This window comes from Rhamphochromis sp. 'chilingali' (assembly GCF_963969265.1).
Source record: "Rhamphochromis sp. 'chilingali' genome assembly, chromosome: 9".
Lineage (NCBI taxonomy): Eukaryota > Metazoa > Chordata > Actinopteri > Cichliformes > Cichlidae > Rhamphochromis > Rhamphochromis sp. 'chilingali'.
The window spans coordinates 40221355-40234863 of record NC_137936.1 but is presented as its reverse complement, the minus strand read 5'-3'; the positions used below and the strand labels follow the sequence as shown (position 1 = coordinate 40234863).

Genomic DNA, 13509 nt, shown 5'->3' with positions numbered 1-13509 from the left:
TTCTGTCTTCATTTATGCTGGAAGTGATAACAGAGCTGTACGTTTTAATTTGTTTCCAAAACCCCGCAGTCAGGACATGCTATATTGTATTTAGATAGAAGCTAGCGAGCTAACTTCCTGCTAACTTCTAACTCCGTTAAATGTCATAAATTCCGTTTTCATGGATGCCTGGATGTTAAACTCAATTGTTACACCTGGTAGAGCAGAACGCTGATCATTTTATTAAAGATGAAAGACTTTAGACAGTTTTTCAACTCTCAGTAATGCCATAGTGATCGTTTGATATATGGACCTGCAGCGGAGTTTAGGTCCAGACACGGCTAGTGACGTCAGACTGAACAACCGGATAGGGCTTTGGAGCGTGATGTCACGGGGGGTGGGCGTGGAAAGGATTTTGGCCCGATCCGCCATTTTGGGGGTCTAGCGCAAGTGAAAAGGGAGCGAAGTCACACACAACAGCCATGGTTCGTATTTGCTGTGGTCGGCTGCAATGTTCGATCACACGACCGGCAAGAGAATAAGGTTGAAAATGGTTTATCTTTTCATTCTTTCCCAACCTGGAAGCAACATGAGCAGCTCGTGTATCGATGTTACCAAACGAAGGCGTCTAGCCTGGATAGCAGCTGTGAGACGAGCTGATATCCAGTTCTCTTCCATCTCCAAATATCTGTTGGTGCTCCAGACATTTTCATTCCGGTAAGTTCTAAATATGTTCATATCTTTATAGCCTATTAGTTTTATTTTCGATGCGCTCTGAGCTCATAGCAAATTAGAACAAACATCCTACTGAGTGATTTTGCAGAACTACCTTCTATCTATAGAGATGCTAATTATTTGGCATTATTGCAGCAAACCAGCCGATGAAATGGATGAAACATCGTGACTGGGTTCCAGCGCTACACAAGGGACCTGCTGCAAACATACCACCATGCCAATCAGATTACTTCTTCCATGTGAGGGTGAAGAGGTGACCCTCCTGGATAAGATGGTGAAGGTTTGCTGCGTTTGGTGAACAGTGTGATAATAAAACCAGGGAAGAATGAAACCTGCTCCTGTTACATATTCTTAAGTCTTGTGCTGTTAAAATTGCTGTATTTTTTTTCAAAAGATACAGTAAATAATGTTAGTAGTGGGTGATATCATGTAAACACTCATGATTTTGTGTAAACATTTTGTCATTTGTAAACTATAAATGATATCATCATTGTAACTGATGTGATGTTCTATAAAGTGGTTTCAATAAAAAAAAAAAAGAGCAAAAATTAGTTTGTTTCTTTATTCAACTTTTGAACAGTGGGACTCAGTCAGTATATATTCAGTAAATGCAAATTATTTACACGGCAGTGCACTACAGGCATAAATCTAGACCCCTAGATAAAACATTATGGGTCATTCCCACAACCCACAGCTTTACTGTGTTCCAGCAAAGTATCCAATAGCAGTGACGACTCCTCCACAGTAGCAGGTGGGATTTTTCTGTTTTGAGGCTCCTTTTACCTGTCAATACAGATGGTCTGTTTAGGTTTTGATCAAGAGCCTTTTTTGGGCAGCTGAAGAGGAGAAGTCTATCTTATGGCCAACCTCTGGCTGTATCTTGGTCACATTACCCAGCAAAACCCAGTATGCAGGTTCATCTGTAACAGTCCTTGTGCCACAGATCAACACTGTTGCTTCTACATTAAACAGAAGAGCAGGGACATGGGTGCAGGTCTCTGCGACTCCGGCCTTACAGGTGCAGCGGGCGGCTTCAACCTTCCCTGTGATGCTCACAGTGACCCATGGCTGCAATGCTGGTTCATTCAGTCTTTGAGAGTGCAGTAACACACACAGACAAAGTTCATTTAAAGACAAGAACTATGAGCCAAGGCCGACGTAAATGTGTTTTATCTACTTTATCATAAATGTAACAAAGTGTTTAGAAAGTTAGCACATACATGTAATTTTTCATTTTTTTATGTATCCATCTATAGAACGCTGCATGTTATAGTGTAAATCTGCCTGTTCTCTGTCAGAAACCTGCCTGCAGAAAATGAACCTAAAGGATGTAATGCAAGGATGTCACATCAATGCACTGAACTCACTATGTTATCCACCTAACAGCCTCCACATGTTCTCACTGTAATTTCCCCTCATGAATGAATTTATGCTGCACTAATCTGAATGTTTGCAAGGAAATCAAACGCATTTCACTCGCAGTACTCGAGCTGACTTACCTTTGCTTGAATGACGACTTGTACGCGCTGATTCCACAGATAAGGTCCGAAAATATGTCAGGCTACGTCAGTAGCGGTTGGTCTTCAGGGTTTCTACTCCACGGCCGTGTTTCATACGGGTCCACATTTCCAATGCACGCTATTTTCTGCAAGTACCGCTGCTTCGCCTCTGAATGAAATCGGTCTCTATACAGTTCATTCTCTTTTGAGCTGCTTTTAAGCATCTTTCTTGTAGTCGTCGTTCCAACACAGTGTGTTTGGTTTGATTCGTAGACCCCGAAAATGGCGCTGCGCTCCCATAATGCATTGCAGCGTGACGTCAACTCCAAAGCCCTATCTTATAAAGCCTGATGCTAGCCTGAGTGTAGTCGGTCATCAGAGGGGGTCAGACATGCCCAAAATGACCATAAAGAATTATTTTATGCTGAAGTTTCCACTGATCTTTAAAAATGTCAAACGTTGCCACCAACAAGGAAGAAAATAAACCGTTTTGAAAGTCCATCCATGCATGATTGTGTCTACATCCTGCTTCCTGACAGAAATAGGTTTTTACCTTCAGCAGAAGCGTCAGCGTCCATCAGCAGGAGGACAATAACCACGTGTGGTTTCCTGCCTATTTAATTGGTTCTTCCAGCTTTTGGCTCGCTGTGAGTTCGTGTGATTCATTGATGGCGCTCAGCGGGAGGCCCTCACGCTCCTCCTGATGGAAACGTCGCTGTGCCATAACAGGAGCGGCGTGCTGTAACCTCACCTTTTCAAAAATAAACGTTTAACTCTGCTTTAGCCCAGCTGATTATTTCACTCCTGTTATCATCACTGCTGTGAGCTGATTGGACCTCAGCAACATCCTCACTCGCTCCGCCCACACAGCCACCGTGTTTATAGGGAGGTCATCGCCTCCTTTAACTGTGTGTGTGTGTGTGTGTGTGTGTGTGTGTGTGTGTGTGTGTGTTGTGGGGGTGGGACGCAGGGTACACCTGCACAGGTCACCCGTCTGTCGCAGCGCTGATGATTTGTAGTTGGCCTTCTTATTACCACCTGATAATGATAATGACACCTTTCCAGGTTATTTCTGGGATAATTTAATTGCAGGTGTGCGCGCGCCTCGCCGAGGCCTCCAATCAGGTGTGTGGGCCGGCTCTGATGGCAGGATCCAAGTAATACTGATCAGCAGCCCGTCTCTGCTTTAGACGCTCTGAAATATGATGACAGTGACCTGATCCATCAAACACCTGCAGGCCTGATCACACCTGCGTGCTGCTTTCATGCACGCAGGTGTGATCCAGAGCTCCGCCTGAACTCCGTCCGACCAGGACGTGCGAGGAGCACGAGGTTTAAAGGTTTAAAGAGTGTGAATGACAGACGGCAACAACTAAAAACATGGAGCGTGTTAGTGAGAACACGTGATGTCACGCTCTGTGAAAGGAGGGAGCTCAACGCATCACAGGCCAGGATCACTGATATTAGGGTTATGGGAATAACAATGAGAGACACGCCCCCTCAGCGTCCATCATCCGGTCGGATTCGCAGTCGTGCCACTCTGATGAACTCTGTTCCTCCTGCAGGGCTGGAGAGCGTGGACCACTACCCCATCCTGGTGGCTGTTACCGGCATCCTGGTTCGGATCCTGGTGGACGGAGACCGGCAGGGGTAAGACCTCCTCTCTGGTTCTGGCTCTGCTGGTTAGGGTCAGCCGGGGGCTCGGGCCACGGCTGCTTCTGCGTGTGTGTGCACCACTGACTTTTCAAATTAAGAGCCCTGTATGTGAGTAACTGCTTGGCGTTGGATCCTGTGTGTGAAACACTGTGTTCTAATGTGAGCTTGATAGCAGTCACATGATGCTCAGGCCTCCTGACCTCTGACCTCTGAGCTGCTGACTAATCCATACGTGGCTCGGGGTCACAGTCAGTGATCGATAATAGTGATCGGTAAATGTCCCCAATCATCTCCTGACTGACTGCTGATGTCATCAGAGAAACCAGGCGGCGCTGGTGATGCAGGTGTGACGTCCACGTGGTTTTCATCATATTACTTCAGTAAGCAGAGCTCCTCCCACTGAAGCTAAAGCTCAGGTTTAACTCATGAAGGCTCAGGTGTGTCCGTCTCCTCAGGTGTTTGAGCAGGTAAACTGCTTCTCCGAGCTCAGTTTGGAACAAACTCATAACGCGAGGTTGTCGTCACTCTGCTGTTTATGGAGGACGGATGGAGTCGAGCTTACCTGCCGTGAGACGTCTGCTCTGCTGCCCAGGAAGCTCCACCCGAGCGTGACCGCGCAGCTGTTTGTTCAACCCCGCCCACCTGGGGCGTCACAAAAATGAGTTGTTTACAGTTCACGGTGGGGCGAGCGAGGCAGCCTGTAAGCGTGACGCTCAGGTGTGCAGGGGGACACGTCCAAATGACCTCCAACGCTCAGCACGCCTCCGTGACGCCGCGGCTGAAATAAGAAGCTTAGTGTGAATCCAGGAAACCCTCCTCACTCTGAGCACCTGGCCCCGCCTCTCAGCACAGTGTCCAATCACTGGGTGTGCTTGGTTTTGATTGGCAGGTGCTGGCAGGGAGCCTGTGGCGCCGTTATCGGGGCTGTTCTGATGTGTCAGCGTTTTCCTGATGAACTGCAGGTCAAAGTGACGGCGGCGGGTTGCAAGCAGGAAGCTCACCGCTGAACGTGCAGTCTAAGACGAGCCGACGCTGAAAGGCGGGACTTCCTGTTTGCCTGGCGTGAAGCTGTGGGAGTCAGAGGTGTGATCTGTGAAGTTTTGGCGTTTTTGAGGCCTGATGAATGACTCCAGGTCACACTCGTTTGAAGTGCCGCTCAGACGCTCGCTGAGCTCGAATCAGCCGTGAACTTACTTCCTGTCTTCCCTCTTCATTTGCACGCCGCCCTCCTTCTGTCACCTCCCCCATCTTTATGTAACACTTCACTTTGTGTTGTTTTCACATCAAAGGTAACGCCGTGTTTTTAACAGGAATTATCATCTTCCTCTCGGCGCCGCCGCAGCGCGCTGAGTTATTTGTGTCTGTTATTTGCTGCTCAGCGCTCTGACAGGCGCGCTGCACCTGCAGGCGCTGCTCAGGGCGCAGTACTGCAGACGCGTCTGCATCTGTGTTTTTAGGTCAAGGTAAAGCAGAGACGAGGTCGGCGTGAACCCCGCTTCCTGTAAGCTTCCTCGGACGGAGCGTCTCCAGGTGGAGTCGTGACTGTAACTTTGATAAGTGGTTGGAGATGGATGAGGTTTGCAGAGTGTTGGGAGCTTGCAGTGATGGAGACCGCAGGAAGGCTTAGTGCCCGTTAATGGACTCTGAGAAACGAATAAAGGCATTAGCGTTGTCTGCAGGGGGCGGGGCCGGCTCCTGCCTGGCGAGGTGGAGGGAAACGGGGGATGTCCTCAGCCTGTTTAAAGCCTGGACAGGCCCCTCCCCTGTCACTTTGAATGAAATGTAATAAGAGCGAGTCTGAAAGGAAGTGCGGTGCAGAGGAGCTCTCATTAAGGAGACATCGATCCGATATTTGGATCGGTCCGGTCCTGACTCAGGACGCCGGGTCAGGCGTCGCTGTCCTGTGGTCACACAGCTGGAGGTTCATCAGCTGGTTAATGTCGCCTCCTCCTGCTCCATCTGTGAGGAGCATCGATGCCGTCACAGGTGTGTGAGCAGTGTGTCCTGATTTATGACATGAACCATCACTGACTTTTACTTTCCACAATAAAACACACCTCTCAGCTTTTATTTTGAAGAGCTGGATGTAAACGTGCCTGCAGGCTGTAAATAAACCACAGAAAGGTTCACACATGTTTCTCAGCATGTTTGACGGATGTTTGTTCATTAAGAATGATTTAACACTGTTCAGAGGACAGAATCAAATATTGATCTGATGCTGATACAAGCGTTGGTATCAGACTGGCATTCGTCCACCGGCTGCGCCTCCAGAAAGAGTAAAAGGTTGTGGTGCTTTTGGACGTCAGAGCAGGAAGAAACAGCTGAGCTTACAGCCGTTAAACACAGAGACGCATTAGAAACTGTCCCGTTTTTAGCGATGCTCTGAGTGGAGCTGGAAGAGTGCCAGTCGCTGACTCGTTAAAGCAAAGAAGGCTTCAGCTGCTGAGCCTCTGCTTCACTCGGCCCTGAGCCCATGAAGGCCTGTCCTTCACCTCGCTGCTCCCATCACAGCGTCCGCATTCTAATGGTGGCTGTGTGCGCTCGAGCAGCTGACACGCCACATCCCATCGATGCTTCCGTCCATTAATGCAGGGTCCTCGCCCCAGCACAGATGTGTCAAACATGTGGCCCCGGGCCCAGAACAGAGGTGCAGCGTGCTGTGACATGTTTTGTTACATGGGAGACATCTGGAGATGTTTGCAGCGAGAGCTCGGACTTCCACCATGCTGGCTTCTCCTCATTGGCTCCCTGTTGGGGGCCTGGTTCTGGCGGAGGTTTCTTCCTGATAAGAGTTTTTCCTTTCCACTGTCACCAAGCGTGTGCTCACATGTCATCTGATTGTTGGGGTTTGTCTGCAGGGTCCGCACTGTTAGGTTTTGTATTGTTGATTGCCATTTATGCTTAGAAATATCTACTTATATATGCTTAGAGTTTTATATTAGTTGTAGATTGGTAGAGGTTTGATCCTTGATGGTCTGCAAACTTTGTGTGCATTAGAGAGCACTCTGGGAGCACGAGAGAGGTCGTACCTTGTCTTATTGTTTTATGGTAGGATTAACGTAGCTACGTCTGTTCTAGTCTAAGTGCTTTAAATGCTGGACTTCCTCACCGTGTTATCTAGGGTGAGACTACCCTCTTCCTGACCAAGGATGTTTGCTTTTGTGCTTTCATGTTATAGGACCCTTTGATCAGCAGTAACACACACACACACGGTACTCTTTGTGTGTATGTAGACATCATATGTTAATGACCCTATGCATATTCATGTAACCTCAATAAAAGAGCAGTGTTACGGGGGAACAGACGAGAGCAACTGGGGTCAAGCGAAGGAACGGCGTCTGTCCGGTTCTCTCCCGTGCACGAGAAACATGAAGAACTTTGCCTACTTCGTGTCTTGCTTGCGGTGTAATTATATTGTCTTCAACATTCCAGCGAATAGGTTCAAGCTACAAACCTATCACGCACCTACAGCATAAACATATTTACTTATAAAAGCAGTGACAGCCTTTTAAGGTTGAAGCATGAACAGCAGGCGTAATCCTGGCGTGTTTGGAAAGACAAGCGTCCTGTTTTCATTTGTTTAATGATGTTTGTTCTTCTTGCCGTCGCCTGAAGCCCCCCTCCCCCCTCCACACACACACACAGGATCTCCATAAAGGCAGCGCTGCTGCTGCTGCTGCTGTGATTGATCGTGCTCGACTTGTGTGGACTATGAGCCTCATCACTGCCCACACACACACTCCCCCCACCCTGTGTTCACATCAGAGCTATTAACAGCCCCCCCTCCGTGCTCCATTGTGCAGAAAATCAGTGGTGCTAATTGTTGTCCATTAGCTCTGGCTGAGAGGGATCAGCAGCAGCTTGCAGCCTCCTGCAGATTAGATTGAGACCGAGGCTAATTAGCTTAGCAGCTGTGGAGCCTGAGAGGCCTGCACCGCGCTCTGGGATGGAGCTTCTTTTTTCCAGCCTGCAGAGATTTGCGCTGCTCGCTAAAAACAGGCTGAGCAGCTGGGTCAGCTTTGAGGTGACGGCGTGACTCGATACCACGGGGAAGACTTTGACCCCAAAAGTAATGATGAAGAAGATGAACGTGTTCTTTTCCAATTAGAAGTTAAGAGTAAACAAAATAAGAGCTTAAGACTGAAATGAATAAAAGCTCTTCACAGATTTGAAGGTGAAATGTATTTTAGACCAAAGGGTACGGCAAACAGCACGACGATGGCTAACAGCACGACGATGGCAAACAGCACGACGATGGCAAACAGCACGACGATGGCAAACAGCACGACGATGGCTAACAGCACGACGATGGCTAACAGCACGACGATGGCTAACAGCACGACGATGGCAAACAGCACGACGATGGCAAACAGCACGACGATGGCAAACAGCACGACGATGGCTAACAGCACGACGATGGCAAACAGCACGACGATGGCTAACAGCACGACGATGGCTAACAGCACGACGATGGCACACAGCACGACGATGGCAAACAGCACGACGATGGCAAACAGCACGACGATGGCAAACAGCACGACGATGGCTAACAGCACGACGATGGCAAACAGCACGACGATGGCAAACAGCACGACGATGGCAAACAGCACGACGATGGCTAACAGCACGACGATGGCACACAGCACGACGATGGCACACAGCACGACGATGGCACACAGCACGACGATGGCACACAGCACGACGATGGCAAACAGCACGACGATGGCTAACAGCACGACGATGGCAAACAGCACGACGATGGCTAACAGCACGACGATGGCAAACAGCACGACGATGGCTAACAGCACGACGATGGCAAACAGCACGACGATGGCAAACAGCACGACGATGGCTAACAGCACGACGATGGCTAACAGCACGACGATGGCTAACAGCACGACGATGGCTAACAGCACGACGATGGCTAACACATGGAAACCATTTCGTTATTGCCGAGAGCGTTATGGTAACGTCTGCTGTGAGTTAGCCGTTAGCTAAAACTGACCTCACAGCTGCTCCAACGCAGCCAGAAACACATGAAGCAGGAAGCGTGCAGCTCTTTGGTCCTCAGCTCTTCAGGCCTGAAACCGTCCGATTGGTCCTCCACTCCCCTCCTGGTCCACGCGTCCGTAATCTGCTCTGTCACGGCTCGATCTCCCGCTGAGCTCCAATTCATCTTTATCCAACTACTGTCCGCTAGCTGCTACGTTAATGATAACAGATGGCTAATGCTAGCGTGTGCACCGGCCTGGTTTCTGACGACCCTCCAGTTTGTGCACTGGGGCCGATCAGCCCATGTTTTTATGGTGAATCGTGTTTCCTGTGAAACGGAGCGAGTGCAGCCTGGATCTGATGGTCATCAATGTCTCTTCTCTCAGGGTCGAGTGAAAGCGTTTCACTGAAGCTTTGGTTTCTGGGGTTCCTAGTAAAGTGAATATCACGTCACGCCCAGCTGTACTTACAGTTGTGGCGAGCAAGTGTTCGCGCTCACAGTCGGGCAGTTCACCGCCACACGCCAGCATCCCTGCCGTTCATCTCCACGCTGCTCTCAGACCTGCACGCCTCCGTAAACCTGACCTCCATCCGAAGGGCTGAACTTGTCTTGTTGATGCTGTGTGAACAAAGCGTAGCGTACACCTCGTGACACGGGCGTGCAGGCGCGTCATTGTAGCAGTGCAGAGTGGCGACGCCGGCTGTTCCGGAGAACGCTGCGGGGAGTCACCTGATGATGATGACGTCTTAAACAGAGCATGCTCAGAGCGTGAAACTGAAAGCAGCACGATCAGAGACTCAAACAGCAGCTGAACGTCTTTAATAAACACACGGCACACACAGACTTTATTGTCACGTTTTACTGAACATCACGTACGGCGCTCTCCGGGGAACCGCCATCACAGACATGGTGAGGTCAGGCTTTAATTTCTCCAGCAAACAAAGACGTGTTTATATTTGCAAACAACATGTGAAACAACGAATGTAAAAACCCTCCATGCTGCTCACGCTCACGAGCCCCAGATCAGTCGCCTAAAGCGCTTCGTACTGTAAGGTGAAGACCTACGATAAACAGAGAAACTCCAACAATCAGACCACGCCCCCATGGAGCAAGCGCTTTGGCAACAGTGGGAAGGAAAAACTCCCCTTTAACAGGAAGAGCCCAGTTATCAGCATTTAGTTTCGTGGCAGTTCTGTCACACCGAGCGTGCCTGTTCATCTTTAGTGTGACTCTCAGAGCTGTGAATACTTTACGGTGAGCATTCACTTCCCAGCATGCACTGCTTTGAGGCTGTGATTCGTCTGTGTTGGATAGTGTAGTGTTAAGACCACACACCTTTGGAGCAAGTTTGATTCCCTCCCAGTATCCAGTGAGGGTCCTGGCTCGGCCCCCATGCCAAACACCAAGCCTGGAATGGCGCGGCTACGTCTGCAGCCCGTCCGCAGCTCGGTCACGTCATCTGTGTGATTGTGTACGTGACCAATAAAGCAGTTTCTTGTGTTTTTGAAAGCATGCGGGTGACACGACACAGAGGTCCGACCTAAATGGAAGAACCAGGATTACAGCATCGGCTTTTTTCTGCGTCAGCTGACGTGAACGATGATGTGAAAACGTGCTTGTAGTTCTTAAACATCTAAACACGGTGTTCAAGACCCTCAGATGAGTCGCTCGTCGGTGCATCTGCGCGTACGTGCGTGTCGTTGCTCTGAAGCGTGCTTCTTGTCCTTCCCGTGGTCACGTGTCAGCGTGGAAATGAGGCTGGAAGGAGGCCGCGTGGCCCCGACAGAGGAGAAGATCTGAGGACGAAAAGAGGAGGAGACATTTTATCACTTTAAGGTTATCACACAGGGCCTGAACAGTTCACCCACAGAGCGCACACACCTGAGCCTGAACAGCCACGCCTACAGGGTTTTGACTCAAACCGCCCTTCACTTCTTATTTTTACAAGCCTGTGGGAAATACGTGCAGTCGTTTATTGCAGACACAAGCAAATGCAGAATGTTAGGCAAAGACAGAGTTCGGCTCTCTGGGGGGGGCTCTGAGCGGCTCTCTGGGGGGGGCTCTGGCGGGGTCTCTGGGGGTCTTCAGGAACTGTTCTTCAGGCTCCCTGAAGGACTCTCATGCTGTTCTGTCAGGATGATCCCACACTGCTTCAGTGATGTGGAGCTCTGTGTGTTTCTATCCACGTGTGCTTTGATGCACTGACTGTGTGTTTGGATCTTTGTCATGCTGAAACAAGCTGCTGTTTCCAGATGTTCCTGGCTGGTGGATCAGACTCTGATAGTTCATCAGTTTATCAAAGGTCTCCAACAGCACTGAAACCATGACAGAGCCTCCACCGTGCCGCCTCCTGACCTCCTCGTACACACTGACCGTGATGTGGATCCATCGTCCAGTTCTCGTGTCATTTTCAGACCTCTGCCTTCCCTCCCGTGTCCCCTCGTTAAGAACGTCTTCCTGACAGCCGTCCTTCACTGATCGTCTCTGATGAGACTTCAGTGAGCAGCAGATGATCAGCTGAAGGTCCAGATCGTCTCTCAGGTCCTGTGTCGGGTCTTTCTGATCCAGTTTACCTGCCGTAGAGTTTGGGAATCACCTCGTTGGAGCAAAAATACAATTTGATGTTACACTGTGTTTTCTTTGGGATTTTACACAGATTGAATAAAAACATGGAAACAAGTGAAGCGTGTGTGTGACGGGCGAACAAAGAGCCTGCAGGAACCGTTTAAACGCTGTTATGTGCAGACAAACACTGGTGCATCGTAGAGTGAGGAGAACCTTTGATCAGCGCTGTAGTCCAGCGTGATAACAGCCGACCTGCAGACGTGCTCGGTGAGCCTGACTGTGACAGCACACTTTGAAAGAGGCTCCGTGTGCTCTCATCAAGCCAGGAAGAAAAGCCTTTCCTCCGACACATGAACTAAACAGAAGCTCGTCTTCATACCTCTGGTCTATGTCCTCTGCAATGTTCCCTCTAAGCTGCGCGCGTGCACGATTGCGCACTGCTGGCACGTCTGTGCCCACAAAAAAAACAAATCTAAGCTGAATTAAAATTAAACTTTATCAATTCTGTTTTGCAGTGTTAGTCAGTGACTGGCTGCTCCCGTACGGGATCAGAACGATGTCGCCTCATCCCACAGTCCAGCCAATCACGCGATTCACATTCGTATATACGCAGCTAATCAACGTGGTTGACGTTTATAAGGAAAACGCTCGAAAGCCTGTGAGCAAAAACCAAACGCCGCCCTTTCCTATTGGTGGAAAAATGTACCATGTGGACCAATCAAAATATGATATGGCTACATGGCATTTAGTTATTTAGGGAGGGGGACGTTTTAGGAGTGACGGCGTGTTTGAGATGTGAGACATTTGTGACGTTTAGCACAAATCTTGTGTAGTTAGTGTGTAGTCAGTGTGTAGTTAGTGTGTAGTGAGTGTGTAGTGTAGTCAGTAGTTTTGTTGTGTGTCAGAACAATGAGGCGCCTGCTGAGTGTTACAGGTGTTACAGCAGTGACACATCTGCTGCTGTCAGGCCTGCAGGTATCAGGCTGTTGTTCTCCTTCATCTCATAGTGGACAGAAATTATTTTTGGAGCGGCACAAATAATCTGTGTGGCATCAGATTTGATGCAGAACAGCTGATTGTTCTGTAAATAGTTTGAAATGTTTGTTTAAGAAACGCCTTGGCTGCATTTTTAGGTAAACAGCTGCAAAACACTTTGTTTTCATAACTCAGTTACTTTTTTGAAGAAGTAACTACATAATTAATTGCCCAACATTGGTCATTATTTACTGTATTTGCAGACAGAGTTACAGACTCTCTCCCAGACCACAGACTCACAATACAGTCAGAGCTTTATGAAAGAATAAAGAAAGTTGTGTTTTCAAAACTGGAGTTCAAGTTATTTTTTCCTTCCAATAGTGTTAACATGCTGCACATGGACAAGATCTTTTTTACATTCTCATTGTCAGTGAGCTAAAGCAGTTAATGAAAAGTCGTCTAACATAAACGCTGTAATTTGATTACTTTAATAAACATGTAACTTGGATGATTGGATGCTGGCGTGACCACAGTGCACACGTCTGCTGTCGCTCACAGTGGTCCAAGGGACGCTCAGGGAGTTTGTGTGCTCAGACACATGAAACATTAGAGGGAACTTTGGTCCTCTGCTGGTTAAACTGGTCCGGCCTCGCGCTGACTGGTAACGAGCTGCTCCATCTTCGTGGGGTTTGTCTGTGCCTTAAAAGCGCTCCGGTCTTTGTTTCCTGAGCCGTGTCCCGGATGTTTGGATCTGATGTGTGATGTAAGAAGGAGGCAACATAATCCTGTGAGGGGGGAGGGGATGGGTCTGTAAAAACTACAGGCGTCACATGACATCCAGGAGGAGGGGTCTGCTCCGATGCTGCCCGTGAGGCTCGGACTCTGTCTCCAGGAAATGAACTGGATCCACCATTGGATTGGTTTTATTAACACATGCGACCGGCACCTTTTAAGCATTTCTCTCACTTTACATCCTGACGTGTCAGGCGCTCCGCTGAGCTGATGCCGTCCGTGATTATCCGTGCCTCACGGCGCTGATGAGGAGGCGGGGTTTGGTAGCAGCTCTGAATGAAGGAGCTCAGGGGTCGTTTGCTCGCCCGGGGGCCT

At 49.0% G+C, this 13509-nt stretch overlaps 1 protein-coding gene across 1 annotated transcript in view; it reads left to right on the top strand.

The window, feature by feature from the left end:
* Positions 1–13509, top strand: part of rnf123 (ring finger protein 123) — a 109579-nt gene that overhangs the window by 42570 nt on the left and 53500 nt on the right. Inside the window, exon 36 of the mRNA XM_080892507.1 lies at positions 3779–3863. Coding sequence (XP_080748633.1) covers positions 3779–3863 — 85 coding nt within the window. The remainder of the gene's footprint in view (positions 1–3778; positions 3864–13509) is intronic.